Source organism: Microtus oregoni, unplaced genomic scaffold, assembly GCF_018167655.1.
Source record: "Microtus oregoni isolate MIOR12 unplaced genomic scaffold, Mior012 000020F_ref0000438, whole genome shotgun sequence".
NCBI lineage: Eukaryota > Metazoa > Chordata > Mammalia > Rodentia > Cricetidae > Microtus > Microtus oregoni.
The window spans coordinates 39,662,829-39,688,031 of NW_024543079.1; the positions used below are offsets into that span (position 1 = coordinate 39,662,829).

At 49.2% G+C, this 25,203-nt stretch overlaps 1 protein-coding gene across 1 annotated transcript; it reads left to right on the forward strand.

Moving 5' to 3' along the window:
* LOC121459979 (myelin and lymphocyte protein) lies at positions 1 to 25,203 on the forward strand. The gene is made up of 4 exons (XM_041670049.1): positions 1 to 201; positions 17,752 to 17,919; positions 19,364 to 19,489; positions 23,367 to 25,203. The coding sequence occupies exons 1-4, from the start codon at positions 109 to 111 to the stop codon at positions 23,439 to 23,441; spliced, it is 462 nt and encodes a 153-aa protein (XP_041525983.1). The 5' UTR covers positions 1 to 108; the 3' UTR covers positions 23,442 to 25,203.

Here is a 25,203-nt window from a genome sequence, read left to right on the forward strand (position 1 = left end):
CCGCGCGCGAGGGTGCCGCGGCCACTGTGCTCTGCGGAGCGAGCGAGTGGTCAGCAGTGAGCCGGAGGTGCGCGTGTCCCGTCCCAAGGCCGACGCCAGCTCGCAGGCATGGCCCCGGCAGCGGCTTCGGGTGGCAGCTCCCTGCCCAGTGGCTTCTCGGTCTTCGTCACCTTCCCTGACTTGCTCTTCATCTTTGAGTTTGTGAGTGGTAGCGCGCCCTGCGCTGGGAAAGGGATGGGGTGGATTATGCTGCTTGCTCCCTCTAGAGCTTGGCCACACTAGCAGCACCGAGGGGGTCAAACCAGTTCCTTTCTCAAATAGCGGATCGATCTGCAGGCAGGTGCAAAGAAACTTCTTCCCTGAGAGTGCAGCTTCCTTACAAGGTGCCCAGCTTTTTCCACCCAGAGTCTAAGTAAACAAAGGTAACCAAAGACTCCCTCCGTGCGGTAGACAGAGAGATTTGGGACAGACAGACTCTTTCAGCCTTTTGAAGTTTTTGGGAAGAGTTTGTTTCTGCGGCAAACTTGATCAAGGAGTAAGAAAAATAGTGGCCGGCATTTGCCTGGCTGCAGTCCTGTGCCCTGTGAGGGCAGGGAGGAGAGAGAGGCGAATTCTGTGGTTTCCTTTGACTGACCTTGAGCTGACTCTGCACCTAGGCTGGGTTCTTCTAGTTTCACATTCTAGAACCGCCCCAGTAGCTTGGAGAAAGTTTCCTAGTGTGGACTTCTGGTTTACAAGGCTTCAGACCTCCTTTGGTTTCAAGTCTCCAGGGGCTTCTAGCTCTTACCTGGGCAGGGGGGTGTTTGTTTATTCTGTGGATGTGAAGATAGCGTCTTCTGTGCTCCCACCACCACACAGAATCCTTTGTGTGGAACATTGACTTGGAAAAGAAAATGTAGAAGGTGATTTTAACAATGGGATCCCGGCTTCTAACAGCATGATTGGGAAGGGAGGATGTGGCTGCCAAAGACATTAATAGGTTCCCTCAACCAGGAGTGTCACTGAATTGAGATGAGTGTTGAGTTGAACCCAAACCTGGGTGTTTCTGAAGTGACTTCACACCCCAGGCGTAAACCACGGCCAAGGTTAGGCAGTAATGTGTGTAAGTCTCCCTGCACAACACCAAGCCAAGCTCCACAACTTACAAACAGGAAGGAGCACCTAGGTAGACCCAAGGTCATCCAGGTCTTTGGCAAGCCTTCCAGCTTCCTTGAGTTCCTCCTATGTCCACGGTTGCCAGACAAGCCCTGGAACAAGGCCAACTGGATGTATTTGACACAGGAACCTGGTCATATGGGAAAGAGCCCCCTGGGTGCCTGTCTTGTCTGTCATCTCTTAGCCTATGTTTGCCCTATGTTGGGACCTGGGAATAAATAACGGATGAGTCTTGGGAATTCTACAAAGAGGAACCACAGAGACCTGACAAGAGAGTGTGTCTCAACCTGAGAGATGAAGGGGCAGGGAGGGTTTTAAGCAAAAGTATCATAGCCTTTAGTAACTGCTGTTGGAGAACGGCATGCCAAGAATCTTTAGAGAAGACGGCAGTGGGGCTTTATTGTTCTTTGCATACTCCAGTTGTAGCCTCCTCTCTCTCTCTCTCTCTCTCTCTCTCTCACACACTCTCTCTCTCTCTCTCTCTCTCACAGTCTCTCACGTACGCACGCACACACACACACACACACACTCTCTCTCTCTCTCTCACAGTCTCTCACGTACGCACGCACACACACACACACACACACACACACACACACACACGGTGGGGGGCGCTTTGGTGGTGGCAGGTCCACAAGAACTCACTCCGCTTGTTAATTACTCAGTATGACAGAAAGACTGGTCTGAGGGTAGCAACAGCCCAGCCAGGCAGGATAAGCAAAGCCACAGAGAGGACCGGAGGACCCAACATCCTTGTAAAGAGAGTGGTGAGCATGGAAAATCTCAGCACTGCTTGTTTGGTGAAAATGCACCCCCACTGATGTGCGCTCCGTTCTTCTGTGTGGCAGCAGGGATTGCCAGAGATCCCCCTTGACCAGAATCCTCCCCTTTCGCTTGTCTCTTCCATCTTAGCCATCGCCCTGTGTCTGCCCACCCTCCCACGCCTGTCACTGTCTCGAGAAACCTCCGGTGTCTCACTTACTATCGCTGAATCTTTCTTCCTCTATAGATGAGGGCTGGGGTGCCCTGGGAGAGAAGAAAGACAGCAGACACCATCCCTTACGTGCTCCCAAGCACAGACCGTACACATGAAGCAATGTGTCTTGATGGAGGGCTGGAAAACTAAAAGGCTGGAAGAGGCACTGACCGTGTCAGGGGTGTTTTCTTCAACTGTAGGATACTCTAAGTCAACACCCACAACACGATGATAAAATGGGCAATGGCTTGGACCAACATTTCTCCATACTGTATGATTCCATGTACATAAAGTACCCACAGATTGTAAAACCATGGAAACCGAATGCAGACTGGTGATTTGTCTGAGACTAAAGGGAACAGGGATTGGAAAGCAATTGCTCAGTGGGTGTGGGGTTTCCTTTTCGGCTGGTGAAATGTTTTTTAATTAGATAGAGGCGGTGGTTGTAGAATACCATGAATGTGCAGAATGCCACTGACCTCATCAGTTTTAGATGTTTGTGATACATGATTTTCATTTTTTTTCTTTTTTCTTTTTTTGATTCCATACAATCTTGACTCTGGACTGTTCTGAAATTCTCTCTGTAGACCAGGTTGGCCTCGAAATTCATAGAGATCCCTGCCCCTGCCTCCCGAGTTCTGGGATTACAGGTGTGCACCACCACCCACCCAGCTCACCTCAATTTTTAAAAAGCAAAGATATCAGGAAATTTTCAAATCAAATAGAAAGGTATACATAACACTTTATCAAGCATCCGTATAATAACTGCCCATCTTTCTCAGTTCTTTTCTCTTACTCACTTCTTGGTTTTAAGGCTCCACAACGATCTGCTATGTTGTCTCTCCGACCCTCGTGCTCTCTCCATTCTCCATCCTCAGGAAAAGCCAAGGCTGAAAATGTTCATCATTCCAGTGCTCTTCAGACTCCATCGTGTGTACGACTATAAGCACAGTGCTGTTTGATGGTTTTACACTTGTGACAATCATATCACACTGGGTGTGCCCTTCTGCAGCTCCCAGCATGCTTTGAGAGTTATACCTGTTGCTGTTTTTCTTTAATCCATTCTTCCATTGTTGGATAGTCTGGCTGCTTTCAGTTTGTTACTTTTAGCTGCTGTGGATGACATTGGCAGGAACGTACTTGGAACTCTTGCTGGGAATTTCTCCCCGAATGTGTGGGAATTTTGCTGAAGGGTCACAGGGCATGGACGTCTCCGTTTCTCATTTGTCACCACCATGCTGTCCCAGAGGGTCATTCTAATTGACACATCCCACCAGTAGATTTCCCAGGAAACTCATCAGACACTGACACCCACTCAGCTGTCTTCCAGGATCCTGCCACACTAAGAGGACCCCTGCATTGTGTACACATGATTCAGGCGAAGCCTGGACCCCCCCCCCCCTACTCTCACCAAGGGTGAAAGTCTCCATTGTTCCCCGTCCTTGTCACTCTTGGTAGCATCAGCCTTTGTGGCATTCTGCTCATCCTCTGGGTGTAAAATGCCTGATTATTCTTCAGTTCTAAAGTTCAAGCAGATGGTGACGCGGGGTTCGGTTTCCCATGCCTGAACTCTCGATAACCTGGGAGACGCAGATGTTCAGGGCCTATGGGCTGGAGATGCCCCACTCCCCAGACAAGGGAGGACAGAAAAGAATTGTGACTCCCAGTGAGGCTGGCATATCCTGCCTCAGTGCCCCTACCCTGGAACTCTCTAAGATCCTCCAGGGTAGTAAAAAGCAGGCCCAGTTCAGCAGGGGATCACGTCTTTTTGGGAATCTGGGATCACATCTCACAGGCAGTGAGGAGAGAGATGCAACCCCATCTAGGCCCAGGGGTGAAGTGTCCAATAATCCTCCCTTCAACTCCTCAACCTAGGACATTGCTTCTGGTCCCATCTGCAGAAAAGTCTCTGTCCAGTAAGGGACTTTTCCTTTTGTAGCCCATATCTGTTTTTTGCCTCTCTCTCTCTTCCTTCTCCCTTTCTCTCTTCCTCCTGGTCCTCTCCCTCCTCCTTCCCTCCCTTCTAAGCCAGATGCGTCATGACACTCAGGCCACCATTCCTGAGGGGAAAAACGTCAACACAAATGTTTTTGATTCTTAGACGTGCCAGGCCTTACAGTGGCAATTTCTTCTACAAAGTGCTGGGAGAGAACCCCACCACTGCTGCCCTTATAAAACTGTGACAGACATGCCAGAAATACCATCAGCACCCCATAATCCCCTCACCAAGTGATAGGTTGACATCATGAATGGCTGTAAGTTGATGGACAAACTTCCAAAGAAGAGCATGCTCAGAGCCTGGTGTGATGGTTCATTCATACCTGTGATCTTATCAGTCGGGACATGAATTAGGAGCCAGTCTGGGCTACAGAGTAATACTATGCCTTTTTTTAAAAGGGTACTAGGAGTTCTAGTGGTGGCTGTTTATAACCCTGTGCACCTCAGAAGTGTGGAGAAGGAAGCAGGGTCAGTCCCTGATGACAATCGGTACTTGGAGGGTGCGGGGGTAGAGGCAGGATGAGGAGCTACCTGGAACTGGTTTTCCATATTGACTCCTTCACTGAACTAAACCTATTAATTATTAAAATGATGGCTTTTCTGCGTCTCAGGGAAAAAAGGGAACTTTTTATTGTCTGAAAGTGACTAGGCAGGTCGTAGTTTTTCACATGGGTGAGAAAGATCCGGCCCAACACAGAGCCGTGACGGGATGATAAGCAGTTTTCTAACTGCGTCGGGAAGACAGCCTGCCAGAGCACAGAGGATGTAGGATCACAAACACTGAATCTGCAGGTCCAGGTAGAAACCGAGCCTCAGAGAGGGAGCCTTTTGCCCAGGTCGCCAGGACTCTGGGGACATTTCCCACATTCTCTCAGGAGAACGGTTGTCTTACACCTAAGGCGTTCAGGGCTGGGTAGTTCTGCCCACTTGGCAGCTCTGGGAAGGCTTGGGTCCCCTCGTCCCCATCAGGGACTGAAGAGATAGCTCAGAGTCACTGGGTAGCTGGTGGCCACACCACCCACCACCACTACACAGAAATATACTCTGTGGGTTCTTAGTCCCTATGTCCAATGATAAACCCTACACAGACCGCTGATTCAGTGGGTGTGGCCATATGTAATCCAGCTCAGTCACCCTTCAAGACCTTCTTAAGGGTGGATAGAATAATGGACATTTGTCAGTGAGTGGCAGGGTGGGGTTCTCGGGTGTCTTGAGGTTCTCAGAGGTTCATGGCATGGACACTCTCCAAAAAAAATTCCCCGATGTCCCTAGGGAGTGGAACTAGCTGTACTTGACCAGCACCTAACAAAGGAGCTGGGGCTGCTTCAGACTGTGTGGTGGTTTTTGCCCTGGTCATGGGGGTCCTCTCTGAGCTGTTGAGAGGGGAGCACTTCCAAATTCTGCCCCCAGCATTCGACTCCCCTCCTTTCTTTTAAAGACCCAATTATGGAGGTCTAGGGAGAGATGTACTTGGCTGTGAGAAGTGACTTTTCCAGTTTTTCAAGGGCCAGTGGCCTGCTTTGATCAGGAGTCCATAACTAGGAGCCGGGCGGGGTCATCAAGCTGGGCCATCACGAGGGAGCCACAGTGTGTAAACCTTGTCTTGGGGCAAAGACACCTTCCCTGCCTGAGAGCCTCCACGAAATGAAATGCCAGTTGGGGAGAGAAAGGTCTGCTTTCAGCTGGCTGTTTGGACCTGTCCCTGCTGGACGAGCGGAGAGAACCTGGTCCTGCTCACCGGAGAATGCCCACACTTTGCTTTGGCAGCAGGACTCATCATTGAGAGAAAGGGCTGGGATGGGCACCGGCCAGGGGCCAGGGTCCTGAGCTAGACAGAGCCAGAGGTTGACTCTTGGTCAATTAAACACTTTCTGGCAGGAGTCTGTGGTTAAGATTGCCCCAGCACAGCCACGGATCACATTATCTGTCCCTGGGTCTGTCATGATCTGAGACCCGCAATCACCAATCTAGGGAAGGTGCTGGTAGACTACCCCAGTAGCTGTCTCTTATGGGGTCAGTGATTTCGAAGTCAGTGGCAAAGGCACCCTCATTCCTGACGCAAAGCACCATGGGGGCATGTGTCCAACCCCTTCCTGTGGGTTTAGATTAATCCCAAGAGTGAGAAGCATACAGCATGTCCCTGACAGTCTCGAAACTATAAAGCTTGGGTTCTTTTGCATGCTGGTCTTTCTGCGTGCTGGTAGGCAGGCTTAGTTCCCCGTTAGCTTCTGGCTGGGCTCCAGCACTGGCATTTCCCAGGGTCATTAATCCACTCCCACCTCATAGCCTCAGGCTCTGTGTGATTACTACCTCACAAGTGGGTAGTTTTCTACTCTTATCTGGGCAAAACAACCCCAGAGTGGATCACAGGGACACACCAAGGTCCTTGGGCCTGTGGAATTACAGGAAAGCCTTGTTATGAGTTGTGACAGATCAATACACTTGCACAGAGGAGAGAACCACAGCCAAGAGTAGGGCAGGAAGCAGGACAGATCCCTGGGAAAGTCTTGGCTCAACTTCCAAGGAGGCCCCCAAAGGCCAAGGCACAGGTTTCAGGGAGCGGGCACTTCAGAGAAGGGCCAAAGATGACATCTTCTACCCAACAGAGAGGACAGGGTGGATCAGGCTTGTGCCCATAAAAGAAGGCATGCTGTCCCTGGATGTTGGTCCTTCCTTTGTTCTACGCTCTTAAATATGGACCTTGTTATTCTTTTCTGGGTAGGAACAGGGTTATTGCCACCCATTGTCTCAGTGTTGGGAGGAGCAGGCATGAGTTGCCTCCCAGGCCATCTCGTCTGCCACTCCCTTCCTGTCAAGAGCCTAACCCAGTTGAGAGTCAATAAGGACCAAGTGACTACTCCCCTCTCCCTTGATACTAATAGCCCCATGGCCATGTCCAAAGCCAATTCCAGCAACAGGGTTGATTTCATAGTAAATTTAGGGAGAATCTGGCTAAATACCAGGCTTACTTTTGCTGTTGTAATAAAGCACCCCAACCAGAAGGAATGTAGTGAAGAAAGGGGCTTCTTCCAGATCTCAGTCCCTGTCACGTTTCATCACTGTGGGAAACTCCAAGCAGGAACTTCAAATTCTCTTGTCTGCTTACATGCACAGCCAAGAGCAGAGAGAAACGGACGCACACATACTCGCTTGCCTGCTTATGCTCAGACTCAAATACCCGCCGCCTAGGGTACAGTGCTGCCTGTAGTGGGCTAGGTCTTCTCACATAGGTTAACTTAGTTAAAACAACCCCCACAGACATGCTCACAGGCCAATGCGATTCCCCTTTGACACTTTCTTCCCCGGTGACGCTGGGTTGTGTCAGGTTGAAAAAGCTAACCTTTTATTGCAGCATCCTTAGGCAAGTTTAATGTTGTCTAAAGACCACAGCGTGTACTTCCACAAACTGAGACAGTCATGGCATCGCCAGGCTGTAAAATCTTATAGAACTACTCATGTGCATGCCTGTCGTTGACCGCATGTCACTGTGCACTGCAGAATGTATACACATATTTTTTAAAATAACATGATTTAATTAAAACTCAATAGCTATTTGGAACAGTTAGTGCTAACTGGCTAATAATTCAACCCCTGCTCTGAGATCAGCTGGTTACCCTGTGCCCATAGAGGACAGCCGTGGAGGGGTCTAGCCAACCTTCACCATCTTCTCTGTTTTAAGACCTGGCAGGGCGGGACGATGCTTGAGGATGGGTGGGGCTGTGAAGAACACTGATGGGCGGCCCAGTTGCTGTGTCCTGCATGGGTGCTTTCAGTGGCTCCTTTTCCATTAGGATTCAGCAGCGAAGCCGCAACTCCCTCCAGCCTGCTTGATGGGGCAGCTAAGGGGAAGTGGGTATGGTGGCAGGCAACACTCTCCTTCCCTTTGTCCTGGAGACTGGGTGCTGGCCCAGCTGCTCTTGGCGCTGCTCAGTCAGCCTTTGCCAGATCGGGTGGGGAGAGCTTCTTTAGGGATACTAGGCATGATAGGAATTGCTGTATCACCCTTCAGGCATAGAAACCGATTACCAGTGGGAATGGGATTAACCCTTTCCAAGTGCGTGACAGTATACAGACTGTGTGGAAGGGTGCAGGTACAGGGAAGGGCACACTTCCGTGTGCCCTCACATCCCTAAACTTCGGTCCTGTCCTGCAGGGGTGTGGGAGGCAAGATGTGCATAAGACTAGAAACCCAGTTCTTGGGTGTTAGGTCTTCTGAAACCAGCCCCAGTGTTCAATGGGACGGGGTGTGAAAATGTTCCCCTCTCAGGAGCGGCCCTTGGGTCTTATCTGTCTCCCTCACCTGGAAGCCTGCCCTAATAGCACTCTTTCCTGGCATCAGCTCACGTTCTGCAGGCCTCTGTTTGTGGCTTGTCTGGAGACTGTGCTCAAAGCCTGGGCACTCCACAAAGCTTTCTGGAAGTAGGGTTTGCTCTCAGCATGGCTGGTGGAAAGGAGTCTGGGGCTCCTCCTACAGGCTAACATTTACAGATCACAAGACCATCTTGACTTTGTAAGGGCAGGTGAAAGGAGAAGATGATGGTGGCCCCCCAGTCCCAAGAGTGCCCCCAGGAAGTGTGCTGGGACTCCAATGGGTGTTTGTGTGCTCACTGAGTTACTAACCTACTTGATGGCCGTCAACACCTTTTGTTTTCAGTGTTAAAGTCACTCCTTTCTGGTCTAGTGTTCCCACGGATTTTGCCATTTACAGGTGGCTTGTCTGGTACTTTTTACAGAAACTCTTTGCTTCTGTTTATCTCTTTGGGCACACCCAGTGGGTATAGGTGTGGTACAAAATTTTCCATCCAAATGAGACCGACCATGCATGTGGAATTCGCCTGCACTGGCCAGTCAGAGGGGAACTTCCATTCATTCAGGGACTGGCAGCTCAGCCCTGGCTGGGGAGGAGGCTGTGAATTAAATAAGCCACATCTCCCTTTGCAGGTAGAATGGGACAGAGGCCCTACACTGGCACTGGAGTGTGGAGGGACCGCAGACCAGGAAGGGACTTTTCCCACCCTCCACCCACCCTGCTGATATCATCTGAGGTCCTGAATTCAGCCAGTCAGACCCTTCAGAGGAGGTGAAAGGCCTCTGTCACTCACTGTCTAACCTCCTAAGGAGGGCCATTGGCACAATGAACCTGCTGGTGAAGGGGCCAAAAGAAAAGCCACTAGGATAGGTAAACTGAGGCAGGCCTTTCTCCTAACACACCCAGTGCTCTCCCGAACAGACCCAGATGCCAGACTCCCAATAAGCCCGATCCCCCACACAGGGACCCTTCTGATCCCTCCTCTGCACCCTGCCCCAGGGGAGGGAGCAGTATAGGGCTGCTGTGCAAAGTACTGGCCTCTCCCTTCCTGTGCGAAGCCTTTGAGGCTTCCCTGTAATCACCTCCTGCTCTCACCAGCTGCCTGAGTCTGCACTGGAAGATGTGGAGCTGTTCTCATGGGAGACAGGGCTGCAAGAGGGAGGCTGGGATGGTGTCCGTACTCACACGCATGTGTGTGAGTGCGAGCGCTCGTGCATGTGTGCGTGCTCATTGCTAGGAGTTCAGATCAGGACCTTTCTCATGCTAGGCGAGCACACTGCTGCATCCCCATCCCCTGGTGTGTGTCTTTGACTAGGCCTGGCTCCCTGGGTGTGCCTGCCACAGTACTGACATGGTCACTTCTGGTACCTGTTCATCGCATGAGTGAGCAATGGGGACAGCGAAGGAAGGCCACCTTCTGACTCATTAGGAGCTGAGTTTCTTCTGACCCAGGAGGTGGAGCTGCCGTTAACTTGGAGAACTTTCTTGGGTTTGCTTCTACTCTCTCGGCCTCACCTCTCAGAACAAGAAAGGGGTCTGCGGCTTCATCCAAACTTACTTTTCAAAGGCAAAGCCAAGGAATCCTGGGAAGGCTGCAGTATTTAGTGGCCAAAGTTATTGCCCTGACCCCTATCCCTCTCTATAGTTCATTCTCCCAATACCTGATCTTCTGTGTCCTCTTGACCATCTAGCCCTGTGGTGCCATCTCTCTCTCTCCTTGGAGGTAGCTCTACATAAGAACACATGCTATGTAACTGTGGGTACACAAACACACATACATGAACTTAGATGGACATATGTAATTCATAGATACACTTCTATACTTGCACATACATATATGCACACAGAGGACAAGAATGTCTCCTGTCCTCTGACTTACAGAATGATTCTTTTAGCCAGTTAGTTTATTCCTAGATAGGAAAGCCTTCTGGAGCACACAGCAATTACACTGTTCAAGTCATCACCATAAATAAAATCCTGATGTGTTGGTTAAGGTTACTATTGCTGTGATGAAATGCCATAGAAAGGTTTGTTTGGCTTATATGTGCCAAGTCATAGTCCATTGAGGGAAGCCAAGACCGGGCAGGAGCCCAGAGACAGGAACTGATGTAGAAGCCATGGAGGAGTGCTGCTTACTGGCTTGCTCCTCATGGCTTATAGCACCCAAGACAACCAGCCCAGGCGTGTCCTCATGTACAAGGGGCTGGGCCTCCCCCATCAATCACTAATTTAAAAAAATGTCCTATAGGCTTGCCTGCCTACAGCCAGATCTTACGGAGGCATTTTTTCAGTTGGGGTTCCCTCCTGTCAGGTGACTCTAGCTTGTGTCAAGTTGACATAAAACTTGCCAATACACCCAGTGTTGACATAACTCTTGGCTACTAAAGGAGCGCATGCACACGGCCAGCAGGAGTTGGGGCTGCCGTTCCTGGTGGCCTCGGGACAGTACTCATGGGTATGGAGCCTGGCAGCCCTCCCAGAAGCCTGGGGTGTGCCAACTGGCACCTCTCAGCTCATGAGGCAACTGGTTGATTTCTCCTAGGGAATAAAGGGAAGCCTAGAGCTTGGTGCACAGCCTAAGTTCTGTGGCTCGTTTCCTTTGCTTCTCAAGAAGTCAAAACACAAACTCATGGTCACATTTACCCATAAGAGAGCTGTTAGGAGCCCTATGCCTGACTCAGGGGGGTTGCATGTGGGTGGCATACTCTTTGGTTCCTGTCTTGGCATGTTCCCCTGGCAGACTTTCTGCTGTGGTAACTCTGAGAGCATATAATAGTACTTTAGGGGAACAACCGGAGGATTTGAATAAATCCTCGGCATTGACCTTAGTCATCCAACCCCTGCAGTGGACGAACTGGGACCAAGAGCTCTTTCAGCTCCATAATGATAGAAACTCCAGATGAATCTCAAGAATGTTCTGGAGAATTCCACTCTCCTCTTACAAGTGAGCTCATTGTTAGAAAGACAGCCTTCACATCTACATACCCACTACGTTTTCTTAGGCAGACACATTTTATACAACTTTCAGTTGGAGGGACACCATGGTATTTTTTTTAATGCTTATATGATCACAAAAAAAAAAACCAAGATCTCAAGAATCACAGATCAGCCTAAAACTACTACATAACTGAGGGTGACCTTGAACTCCTGATCCTCCTCACAGTGCCACCAGGCATAGTCCATGATGTACTGGAGATGGAACCCAAGGCGTCATACACTCTAGGCAAGCACTCTATCAGCTGAGCTACACTCCCAGTTCTTGAGGTGACTTCTGGCTCCAGTAAGCCCAGACTATATCCCAGCATGAAGCCAGCCTGGTCTACATATCAAGACCGTATCGCAAAACAAGACAAAACAAATCATAATTGATTAATTCATTATCTCCAGCTCCCATTATGTTTGTAAGTGAGCAGTTACATTCACTAAAATTACAACCTTCTGAACTTTTATGTGGTCACAGATGAAAACACTTTATTCCATGACAGGAGGCGGTTGTTACCATCTCGTAGACAAAGGAACAGAAAGGCTAAGTAACTGACCCAGGGGTAACTTACCAGATGACCCAGCTGGTACGCGGCAGATCCAATCCAAACTCAGGAACTCTGACCTAAAATCTGTACCCTTGCCTCCTTTGGTCTGCTTCCCATAGGTGACTCATAAGACCGAGCAGGAAGCCAGTGAGATGGCACGAAGTCTAAAGTTCTTACCACCTAATTCTAACCACTTGAGTTCAATCTCCAGAACCCATGATGAAAGAAGAGAACCAGCTCTTAAAAGTTGTCCTTTGACCACTGAATGCACAATCACACACACACACACACACACACACACACACACACACACACACACTAGCAATAAAGAAAAATAAAACAGTGGGGATCTTGTTGGGGTTCAGATGAAAGCTCCCCAAGAGGCTATCTATCTCCTGAGGAGACCATTTTCACAAAGATCATTCGGTTGAGTAAACTATAGATATAAACCCTTTCTAAACCTTTGGAAGCATTTTGTTGCATTCTGAACATAATCCCTACAGCTCTTCTCAGCACCCAACACTAGGCAGTTCCCAGCCCAACATCCCCTTCCTAAGCACAGCCCTCCACTCACAATCTGTTAAACTATGTCCTGGGGCTTGGCAGACATCCAGGGATGAGCAGGTCTCATGCACAAAGCAAAACAGGGACAGAAGCATGAAGACAGAAAAAGGAAGTTCACAGTGATATTTTGCATCAAGAGACCAGACAGGACCAAGCGTAGAGTTCTCCTTGGGTCTGCTGAAAAGCCTGCAGGAACCTGGAAACAGGGCTGACTCCTCTTCTCTCTTGGGAACATGCAGAATAACACCTGAAGCCTTGTGTTATGAAAACATGTTTCCAGGCTTTGGCAAAGAGCTTGGGTCCTCTGTTTCCTGTCCTGCCATTCTGTGTCTCTCCGGTTGATTCTGTCCCTGAGCCTGGGCTTAGATGTTTGGTTTTGTAAAGGTGTCCCAGCTAATTTGATAGCTAGTCAGGTCTGAGGACCCTAGAGCATCAATCCAGGTTCTACTCCCACTTTCCAGTTTTGAGTGCTGGGACCCAGAGGGATTGGTTAATCTGGATAGCTCCCTGGTCAGCAATTTGGAGAGCCTTACTTGAGACCACTGTTGGCAGCTACTGTGTCTCTGCTATGATGGAATATAGAGGTGGTAATGGGGGAGCTGGCTTTAACATGAGTAGACCCTGGGGCCACACCTCCACCGAGTTGTATAATGATTTTTTGTTTTGTTTTTTTTAACTAATCACCTCTGTGTGTCCAAAGACTGAAGACAAAAGACATCTAGAGTTTTCATTACAAAGGAAAATGCTTTTGAACCCTCACCTACCCCCTTGCTCTTGACAAATATTTGGCCAGCGGGGTCCTGAAGTCAGGCCTGAGAGGAGTGCTCCCTGCCCAGGAGTGACTTATCTCTGGGGTGTGGGTGCCCGTGCTTGCTCTCTCTGTTTGCCCTCTGTACGGCCTGAAGGTGGAGTGGGGTGTAAACAGGCTTGGGCCCCCGTGATTCATACTGAATATCAGGTCTCCATGGCTCACCCTTCCAGCGGCCCAGCTTCTGCCGTCCCTTCCTCCCACATGGTGCCCGGCTTCCCCACCCTCTGGGGCTGAAAAGGGTGGCAGCGTCCCTTCCTGTGGCATTCCCTGGCCTCCCACCAGAGCAGCACACCCTGGCCCCATGTCTGCCTTGACCAGCTAGGTCTACCTTTCCCTCTGAGGCACCTCTGAAGCCATCCTGCAGGCCAGCTACCTCACCTCCTCAGAGCCAGCTTTTAGGCTTCATTTAGGCCAGAAAGAGTAGCCTAAGCTATGTCCAGTTCAGATGCAGGTTGTTCCCCCCCCCCCAAATATTTGCATTGTAGTTTTTGAGACATTGTCACACTCCGTAGTTCAGTCTGGCTTCAAACTCCTAAGCCTTCCTCAGCTTCCGGAGTGCTGGGGCTACAGGTATCCACCACCATGCCTGGAGTTTCCAAACATTTTTAAATCTGCAATTGGTCAAATCCATGGATGTGGAGGCCTTCACACACCACAGCAGCTGCAGCTGTCAATGAGGAGCTTCTGCACCATAACTGACGCAAGCAAAGGGTTGCTCCCCAACGCAGAAGTCCCTGAGGAAGCCAAGCTGTAGAGGCACTGTCTGGAAATACACTCTCCTTGGCTCTGTTCCTCTCATGTTCCCCTCATCCTCCTTATCTTCTCAAGGGGGCTGTGAGCCTTTCTGCCACCTCCTCATACTCCCTCTGACCCTATTCAGCCACCAGCACAGCACAGATTCCTCCTCGCCCCCATCCTGGCTCCATCCCAGAACCATACAGCCCTGCATTCCATTCCCCACACTGTTAAACCTAAGCCAGGCAGTGAGGGGTACAGGGAAGACCTATTGCCAGACAGGAAGACAAGTGCCAGGGTTTATAAGGATATCTTCAACGTTACCCGCCCCCAATCTGAGGTGTAACACAAACAGGAGACTGATGGAGGGCTGTCCCTAGGTGTCTCATAAATCCTGATGGTGTTTGGTGAGCTCACAGATGCGCACCATCATCACCACAGCCATCATCACTCATCCTAGGAGCCAGCGGCTCTCTGACACCTCACAAGGGACAGGTGGGGACTGTGGTAGCACAGGTGTTTGCTAGGGTCCTCCAGGAAGCGCAGTGTTCACCTTGAAATCATTATGCTAAGTATGAACATAGACGGCTAATGGTTATAGAGTTTTGAGTTTATGAAGTGATCTGAATTTGGCTTTGAGAATGTAGTTTGTATTTACAAATCTATTAAACATGAAGTGTGAGTCTTCAGTGCATGAATCATATCCTATATGAGTTATATCTCATTAACCGTGTGTGTGTGTGTGGTGTGTGTTTGGGGGGTTGTTTTTGGTTTTGTTTGTCTTTTGTTTTGTTTTTTTGAGACAAGGTTCCCTCTGTGTAGTTCTAGCTGTATTAGAGCTCACTCTGTAGACCAGGCTGGCCTCTAACTCACAGACATCCGCCTGCCTCTGCCTCCCAAGTGCTGGGATTAAAGGTGAGCACCACCACCACCCAGCTCATTAATGATGTTTTAAGGAGAGCTGGACATGATGATTTGAATCTGAAATCCCAGCACTCCGAGAGCAGTGACGGGACTGACATGGGTTGGAGGCCAGCTGAAGTTACTTACTCCAGGCTAGCCTGGGCTACATACAGTGAAAGACCCTGCCTCAAAAACTGAACAAAGAGAAAGGAAGGAAGGAAGGGAGGGAGGCAAATGGAGAGAACTTTCTCCCAGTACCTCACTGTGAAATGTAGTGGGAGGGGGCTACTCATTTGGCCAGTTGGCTCTAACTTCTTATTGGCTAACTCTTATATCTGAATTTAACCCATTTCAAGGAATCTGTGCATCACCACAAGGTTGGGGCCTACCAGAAAAGTTTTAGCACGTCTGTCTCACTGGTTCCATGACTTCTCTCTGATTCCGCCCTTCTTTCTCCCAGCATTCAGCCTAGCTTTCCCTGCCTACCTAAGTCCTGCCTTACTATAGGTCCAAAGCAGTTTCTTTATTCATTAATGGTAATCACAGCACACAGAGGGGGCTCCCTCATCAGTGAGATCTACTACTGTTTACACCATTCAATGGGTTGGGGGACCACCTAATCTTCAAAAGTGTGGGTTTGCTGGGTGATATACCCAGAGGCAGGTCCTGAGGTCTGTCAGGGGCTAGAGATTGGATTTGGGTATAGAATGGGTTTTGTTCACTGGACAATTGTGGACAAGGGTTCTGACTGGACCCCATGAATATCTCTCTCTCTCTCTCTCTCTCTCTCTCTCTCTCTCTCTCTGTGTGTGTGTGTGTGTGTGTGGTGTGTGTATCTTGGGCAGATTAATGAAAGGCACTCACTCAAACAGCCTGATTCAGTCAGACATGCACCAGAAGTTAAGAGCTAGCTCAGTGCTAGCATCTAGCCTTGGCAAACCCTGTGCTATTTCACTCTGACTTGCCTGTTGCCCCACCTTTGACTCCTGACCACCCCATAGGAGAGAACAGAATTGAAAGAGGTTATATAAGATGCATAAAGTACAACCTGTACTCCTGAAGACCAGGAACTGAAAGTCATCTCAAAGTCTTCCATTTGCAGGTGACAATGGGCTAGCTTAACTTACGCATTTTACAGCTTGTTTGTGCTGAAAGTAATGATGCAGCCACAGTAACTAAAGCAGTCATTGCCTAGCCCACCTTTGCTGACTGTGCGCGGAGGGAATCCTGAAATGCCTTGATCCACTCAGCCCTTTGGGTAGAGGGTGGCTGGGTGGAAGTTGGGGCAGATGGTTTCCCCTGGCAACCTTTCACGAGAGCCAGCTTCTGTGATCAAGGCAGACTTCATTCCCACAACCTCATGATCAGACATACTGCCTTTTACCTCTGGCCAGATGTCTTTTGTTGGGGCCACAGGCTGCAGAGTTATACAGAATTCCCTTGCAGCACGCAGACAAGCCACCTGACTTAGACTGACCCTGGACGACTATGCACAGACCAGACCCCAGAGCAAGGACACATGCTAATGCTTGTCTCTGACTGGATAAACAGACCCAACGGACTTCTGCATTTCTCCGTGCCTATCCTCATACCTCCTAAAAGCAGGTGCTATTCAACCCGCAGCACAAAGGAGTGTCACCTGCCCTCAGCCCCAGCCACTCAGGAGGAAGTGCCCTGCCCTCCCACACTGCTTTCCAGACTTTTCCAGATTGTAGAGCCATCTCCCTAGGTGCCAGTCCTGTCCTCATCTAGAGTGGGTACATGAAGCTTGGATGGAAGAGAGTCAGAGAGAACTAGAGAAAATCTCAGTGAGGCCTGTTTGGCTGGATCATCCAGGGGACTTCTGGAACCTCTTTTGTTCCCCTCTGAGAAAGGGAACTCTCCAACCCTGGGGACATCCATGTATCTCTGGCTTCTCTCGCACCTGTATCCGCCATCTGAGAAAACCAGGCTAGCCTGTGACCTCTCCATTTCTAGTTCAACTAGTCAGAAAAGTTCCTACACTTGGGGATCTAAAAATAAAAATGTCAATATCATAATGCAGCTAGTATATTCACCCATTAATAACCTAAGAACATCTCTTAGTGGTTACAGTCTCTTTTTTCCTGTGGCTAGGGATTGAATCCAGGGCCTTGCAGCGGCTAGACAAGTGACCTCTACCACTTAGCTACATCTCCAACCCTTGATCTTCTGATACAGGGTCTCATGGTGTAGTTTAGGCTGGCCGAAAACTTACTGTTAGCCCCGGCTGGCCTTGTGCTTGCTAGTCTCCTCCCTCTACCTCTCCAGCGCCGGTCTTGGAGTCCTGTACTGTCTGTCACTCCCGGATGGTTGCTTACTGTTTGATAACATAAAAGATATTCCAATAGCAACGCCATTGAGAAGAATAGACACTCAGAAGAAAGGGTAGCCATTCTAATGCTAATACTAAATAATGGGAGTTCTTCCATTGGTGAGTTCCTTTGCTTTCCCGCGCCTCAGTTATCCCATTCCTCACCCATAGCTCTGTTACTGGAGTTAACCAAGTTAATATTTGTCAAGGTGCTTAAGACAATGCCCAGGTGTATTACAATGTTTATTAAATAAAAAATGAAAATTGTACTTAAGAAATGAAACAAAGTAAGCCAGAGGCAATGGCAACGCTGAGATTGGAGCCCTAGCTTGCAGCTTTGGAAGATAAAAGAGATATTTTTGCCACCCTCTTTGTCCCCTTCTGGGTATTTGTAGCCCCAGTGTCCCTGCTCCAATACTCTCTGTCTCCTCCCTGCAGGTCTTTGGAGGCCTGGTATGGATCCTGATTGCCTCCTCCCTGGTGCCCATTCCCCTGATCCAGGGCTGGGTGATGTTCGTGTCTGTATTTTGCTTCGTGGCCACTACTTCCCTGATGGTCATGTATGTATTTGGTACTCACAGCGGCGAGACTTCCTGGATCACACTGGTGAGTGATGGCCCAGGGAATTTGTGTCGGGGGAGGGAGGTGGTGCTGGACCCTCATCTCTGGAAAGACTACTTTTCCAACCCTGAGTGAGGCTTCCCTGGAAACATTTTTCAGCACAACCCAAAGCTGAGCTGTCCTGACCTCGGTTTAGACTCTTCCTAGCAGTAACCGCCTCCTGCACTGAGGAAGTCGGAAAAGAGAGCAGGATCCATGTGTTTGCTGCAGATTCTCATGGGGCGCTCTGATTTCTTATCTGCGCTTGCCTTTTCACACACAGCCGGCAGCCCGTCCCCACCCACCCACAGGCACCTGATAGCTGTCAAGCTACTCCCACCATCCAAGGGGCTGTCACCTCCTTGGGGAGCAGAGTCCTAGAGCCTGGGCCTAAGCTGATGGCTCCCTAGTGACCAGACTGTGCTTTCTGCCTGCCTGCCTGGTGACCACCATCTAAACATGCCTTCTAGACGACTCGGGTGCCAAGATGGCCTGTGTTCTTTCTTTTGTACTAAGTTCTGCTTTGAGGAGCTGGAAACAGGCCTCAGATAAATATAAGGGGGACTTGCTTGTTATTAATTAAATGAGGGTTCAGGCCACTTGGCTAGATCTCTACTTCTCCACAGCCTTTCTACTTGAACTTTTGAAATCACTTCAACCACACTGAACTTTGTTTTAGTTCCTTTTCGCTTTGAAATATTCCAGGAGCCAAGATAAATAACTAAGACCAACACAACAAAATGGGAACAAGGGAAATGGCCCAGGCTTCTCTTTCCCCAGACTGGACAAAGAGCCCACATGCAAGCCAGGACTTTAACCATGTGTGGTTGATCCTGGGGTCCAGAACCAGTTTCTATCTGTTACCCTGTATTTGTTATGTTTCTTGTTGCTATATCTCACAGTTTGTGGGTACAGTCATCTTGATGGGGAAGGGTTAGCTGCAGAAGTGAGGTGCTAATCACATTGGTCAGTAATCAGAGAGCAGGAGGGCGACTGCTTGTGCATGGCCAGCTTTCTCTTCCGTATTCAGTCTGGGACCCCAGCCTATGGGATGGTACCGCTCGTATTCAGGGTGAGTCATCCACGTCAGTTCAGCCTCTGTGGAAACACCCTCCAGAACACACCCAGAGGTGTCTCAGAGAAGATTCTAATCTTGTGTCAAATTAATAATAAGAGTAACCAGCATACACCCCAGACTCCCTTGGTAGTACCTCAGGGTCAACAGCATCTTCTTCCACTAAAAGACTCACTGTGGGACCTGCCCAAGGAAAAGAAGCTCAGTTCAGTAGCCGTCAAATCCTGAGAGAAGCTGGTGGACTTAGGGGCTATGGTGTGGTTCGAAGGAAGTCTGGAACAAAGATGGAAGCAGGGAATTCAAGGTCTATGCCTCCGTGTCTGGAGTGGAGCGTCTCTTTCCTCTCATCTCTGACATAGCCCTTCTCACCCTCAGGATGCAGCCTACCACTGTGTGGCGGCCCTGTTTTACCTCAGCGCCTCAGTTCTGGAAGCCCTGGCCACCATCACAATGTACGATGGTTTCACCTACAAGCAGTACCATGAAAACATCTCAGCAGTGGTAAGTTCCCTGCAACCCTGCGCCCGCAGTGCCCAAAACAAGCGGCTCTCCTTGCCTGCTGCAGACGCTTCAGGTGGAGGGCGACCCAGCCCACGCCTCTCTTGAATGAAGTCGAACCTGCCCCTCATTTGTGAAGCAGTGACGCCCCTATGAAGGGCAGGGACGGGCCACGGCTCCCTTAGTTGGTTTCTCAGGGCCAAGGTTCAGTAGGCACAGGGGCTCCTGATAGACTGGCTGTGTATGGGCAGATATGATCTCATTTGACCCTCACAATAATCCTAGGGGGGCCAGTGTCATTGTCACGCCCATCTCACAGAGGGAGAGGCAGCCTGGACTCTTTCCCAAGATTGGCAAGTGTCAAAGTCGGGGTCTTGGCCACCGTGCTTGCTTTCAGTACCAGTTTCAGGCTGTGAGTCTGGTCACTTGGGTCTTGTGACCTCCTCGAGTGTTGTCCACAGAGGCATAGAGTCAACACAAGGAACACTGAGGCCAGGGTGGGTTTCTTTTTCATCGGCTAGATCCGTATGACAAGGAGTAAGAGATTGCATCGTTTTAGAAAGATGTTTTGTTTTGAGGAAGATGTTTTTCTGAGTGGTACCCTTGGAGGAATGTATTGGGTGCTTTTACTCAGAGTCCTTAATATAAAACTTACTTCTAACTATGAGTGACATTAAAAATGAGTTAGAAATAGTGCTTCTCAGGTCTCTAGAAACTGACTTGTGATTCATGCAAACTCCAAAGTGGAATGAACTAACAAGATGCCTGAACCTGTCATTTGCTGGAAAATGGGAAGGTGGCTGAACGCAGTCTACAGGGATGTGTTGGACAGCATGGTTCTTCCTTAATCTAGAGGGGGTGGGGGAGGGGGGTTCTCAGAGCATCATTCTTAGAGGATACCATCCCACCCAAGAGAAACTGCATGCTCCCCTTAAGCGGCTTTCATGAACCTGGCCACCTCAAGATCTCTGTCACTACCCTCTCTAGCTGTCCTACATCACAGAACACTTTCCAACATGGAGTCCAAACAGCAGCATAGCCAGGCAGCACTGTGCCTTCTTCCCTGAGGTTGGTGATCCATCCTCTCTGCCTTGGTCTATAATCGTTGCTTCACCTGCCTGTCGGAGGAGCACCTCACCCCTTCCTAACCTGCAAGCCTTCTGAGTTCACTGACATCAAGGCATTTGATAACAACTCCCCTAAAATTCTTCAGGGCAAGAGTAGTGTGATGTAGACTAGATGTGGCTGGAGTCAGTCCATGACGGAAAAAACCTAGGTGGGCTGAATTAAAATCCCTGCCCACTGAACAAGTTGAAAGCTGCCTGTCTTTTGCACCTCATCTTTCCCACTTCTCTCTCTGACTTTAAAGCAGCGTTCATCCAGACAAGTGCACAGGTTCAGGCAGGTGTATCAGTGAATTATTAGAAGATGAATCTTCCCATAATTAAGAAATAGGATGCATGGCGCTAGAGAGAGGGCTCAGCAGTTGAGAAAGAGTACCGCTCCTACAGAGGTCCATCCTCAGCATGCACATCTAGTGTGTCACAGCCGCCTATGACACAGGGCCTGGAGGATCCAGCACTGGCTTCTGGCTCTCATGGGCACTCACTCACAAGCACATACCCACCTCCAGAAACACAGATGCTTTATTTTTAATAAAATGTGCTTTAAAGAACTGGGATACAGGCCTTGAGGTGTGTGTCAGCGTAGACCATTTGTCTGGAATGTGCAAGGCCTTAGAGCCCATTTCCAGCACTACTAGTGTGAGTGTGTGTGTGTGTGTGTGTGTGTGTGTGTGTGTGTGAGAGAGAGAGAGAGAGAGAGAGAGAGAGAGAGAGAGAGAGAGACTCACTGACCTTATCACCATCTCCTCTGGTACTAGCCTATTTCCAGCACTCAGTTCAGTTTTGCCTGCCACTTGAAGTGGAATTGTGCAAGGTTCAGTCTTTTATGCCTGACTTCTCTCTCCCAACCTCATGTGTATGAAAGTCACCGTGGGGTTGGGTGTAGATGCAGAGTGCTTATTACGTTATTGTGTCATATTCCATGGTACACCTTTCACGACAAAGCTCCACTCCAAAGCAGATTCTGTCCCCATGGTTTTGTTTGTTTGTTTGTTTTTGATTTTTCGAGACAGGGTTTCTCCGTAGCTTTTTGGTTCCTGTCCTGGAACTAGCTCTTGTAGACCAGGCTGGCCTTGAACTCACAGAGATCCACCTGCCTCTGCCTCCCAAGTGCTGGGATTAAAGGCGTGCACCACCACCGCCTGGCCCCATGTTTTCTTATTGGACATGATAGACATGCACATGCCTGGCCATTTTGTGCCAGAATCAAAACTCAGGATGTTCTCCTTTGGTGGATGCACTTGGCTAGATAATAAGGTGTCGTGGGAACCAAATTCAAAGTAGAACTACTTCCGTTCACAGTTCACAGTATCCTCTGGATTGGTACCCGGGGAGGAGGCAGCATTCTTCTTCAGGAATTAACAGCTGATCTTGGAGCCTCCCTCACACCAGCCTGTATCCCCTCTCTGGTCCTAATTAGGAGCTGTTTTGGCTCAGCTTCTTCACCGGAAAACTTTCTGGGGTTAACAGAAGTGAACACAGGAGAACTAGAGATTTTCTCGACATAGATCTCACTACGATGGGCAATCATGGCAGAAGTCCACAGAGAAGGGTTTCTGAAGGTCCAAATGTGTCTCAGCATGTCTCGTACTCTAAATATCCACCGTGTGCCGTTCCTTAATCTCATTTTCAGACCAAGTCTTCACTCACTGCCCTTTCCAGAACTTCTGAAGTGCTTCTGCCAAGGGTTCTCCTTGGGCCTGATGTCCCACCTGAGGGGGACAGGTGACTTGGGTAGTTAGGAGTTCCCAGATAAGTTCGCAGATATTTGTCACTAGCTAACTCGGGTTACACATCGCCTCCGGCCAGTGAGGGTGGAGCGTTCACCCATGCTTGAGCGCCGGGGCTGCTGTTTATGAGCATTTCCAAGACTCACGGAAGCGTGGCCACCCTGAATGTTGTGCCTGCGCTGGAAACTTTTGACCCCTTCCCCAAGGTCACAAAACCAGGTGCAAATATTGGATTTGCAGGTAGGTGAGCCTTTAGGGAGGTCAGCCACCCAGAATATGGGAGCACACGGAACCCAGGTAGGCACAAGTCACAGGTGACAGTCCAAGGCCTATGTTCCCACTGCCAATGTGACAGGCTGAATCGCTTCAACAACTCCTCACATGTGCCACTTCCTGTTGATAGAAGCTAGGTGCCCCGCCCTGTCTTGCCCCGCCACTGCCACCACCACCACCAAGCACACGCACTCACAGACACATGTGCCTTGCTCTCCACTTACCATGAAGCCTGGTTTCCTCAATTGTACCTGGGAAATGAAGAATTCAGGATTAAGATGAAGGGTCCGAAAGATGGAAAGACGCCCCAGGAGTTAAGAGAAGCTGCTTGTGTAATTGTGAGGTCCAGAGTTCAGATCCCAGGACCCATATTCCAAGCTGGGTATCCTTCAAATGCTGCAAAACTCTGGCATTGAGTGGACCGCTAGCTCTCTGTAGCTGGCCTGAAAACTGCAATCTCCAGGTTCACAGAGAGACCCTGCCTCAAAGGTAAAAGGTGAGAATCTTACAGTGGAGAACACCTGACATCCTCCTATGGCCTACATATGTACCACGCACACATGTGCACACACACAAACACACATTTTTAATTAAAGATCTGCAATCCCAGCACTCAGGAGGCAGAGGCAGGCAGTTAGAGTCATGTGACAGCCCTCACAGCCCTAAGTCCATGCATAGTTGTCTTCTCCCCCTCCCCCACACCACGCCACTGACCTCACACTAATGACCTTCCCTCTGTCCCTCTGGTTTCAGGTGTTCGCCTACGTGGTCACTCTGCTCTATGTGATCCATGCCGTGTTTTCCTTAATCAGATGGAAGTCTTCATAGGACAGCAGATCGGGAGCTGGAAACCCAGATGTCATTCACTGATCGTCCCAACTCCCCATTAACTTCCTAGAGCACAGACACCGTGGTGGAGAAAAGAAAACAAGCCAAAAAACAAACAAAACAAAAACAAAAGGAAGCCATGTTCTGTTTCTCTTGGGTGTCATGTTTACCTTCTGTCAAGGGTTTAGGGCTTGCTATGTTTAACCTCCAGCTGAGGGAGGAAGGAGCTGTCTTGCCAGGGCCCTTTCTGCCCTGAACAGGGACAGCGGGTGGGAACTGGGAACCTTGATCTGAAGAAATGACGATTTTCCCCTTGACCCTTGGAGCATGTCTTAAGAATTGCCTCCTGGAATTTTCCACAGGCTCTGGAGAGCATTTGTCTCCAGGCACATCTTAGGCTTTGTGCATAGTCTGAGTGTCGCAGGGATGGAAATTCTCTGTTGAGACCCAACAGAGGTCTCCAGATGCTCATGGTGGAAGATGAGACCCTTTGAAATACTCCATTAAACACCTTCTATCTCATGCTTCAAGAGTACAGGGGCGACAGGGGTTGTTTTTTATTCTCTGGAATCAGGGACACCTTCCAGTCAACTTTTTCCCTACAGAATCCTTTGACTTCACCTGTGTCTCCAGGGACAGTTGTGCATTCTAGTCTAGCATGACTCGCTGAGGGTCACATAGTGTCTGCCCGGATAGTGGTTCCTTTGTAGGGAGATCCCAGGAGCTCCATCTTTTTCTTTGAAGACACGGTAGTCTGCTCAATTAGAATTTTCTCAAGCCCTGAGAAAACTAGCTACAGGCATTTCTTCCCTCTCTTTGTAAAGCCGGTCTAAAATGCTCCATCTGGGTATCTGTGGTCTCTGATGTGTTCGGGCACGTCTTCAGACCACTCCCTGGGGGAAGAAAGGGACCAGACTGCAGAGTGAAGGGATAGATAATGACCATTGGTGGCTGCCATATTCCAGTTTTAGGACACTGGACCTAAAAGGAGGAAGTATTTATCATTAGGAAGGACTGGAAAAATCTGTAAAGTCAGGTTCCCCACTAGGAGATCTCACCTTGACCCCATTGTGACAGTGTAGAGATGGAGCCCCAGATACAGGACTCTCCTGCCAGTCTCCAGGAGAGCCAATATTCTAGCCTCAATCAGAAGGTGTAACTAGCTAACGTCTTGTTCTCCAACAAAGTAGGAGATGAGCACTGCAATTAAATTGGATTTAGGAATGTTTCTACCTTAGCTGTGATGATGGAACCCAGGGCCTGTGCATGCTGGGTAAACACTCTACTGCTAAGTCACACCCTCCGCCTCAAATTGGGTCTTAATGGCACATCCAGGAGGACTTTTGTTATTCCAGCATCACTGGTACCCAAATCTGCCATTTGCCTACTTAACACAGTCAAAATTTCATAGTAAACCACAAGTAAAAGACTAGGTTGGGGATTTGTTTTTAAAATTTTAAATACAAACTAAGAGATGATATGAAGTTCATTGAGATGTTTAACAAAATCTGAAGCTGTGTTGACTGGAGAAGTCTTATATTTTCAACAAAACTGTACTGTAACATTATACTAACCAGCAGCTCAACATGAATGAGGATCACGTTTTCACAGGAGGGTGGAAAGGAGAAAGGGAGCAAAGGAGAAAGGAGGAAGGAAGGGAGAAAGGGGGGAAGAAGGAAGGAAGGAAGGGCAACTGAGATGGATTTCCCAAGAGTTTCTCAATGTTTCAGATTTTTAATCATTAAAAGAAACTTTCATACAA

Bases quoted from the DNA above. Each gene is read 5' to 3' on its own strand.
- LOC121459979 (XM_041670049.1), top strand. From the start codon at position 109: ATGGCCCCGGCAGCGGCTTCGGGTGGCAGCTCCCTGCCCAGTGGCTTC. The intron at 17,920-19,363 runs GTGAGTGATGGC...TCTCACCCTCAG, and splicing joins AGACTTCCTGGATCACACTG to GATGCAGCCTACCACTGTGT. The intron at 19,490-23,366 runs GTAAGTTCCCTG...CTCTGGTTTCAG, and splicing joins ATGAAAACATCTCAGCAGTG to GTGTTCGCCTACGTGGTCAC.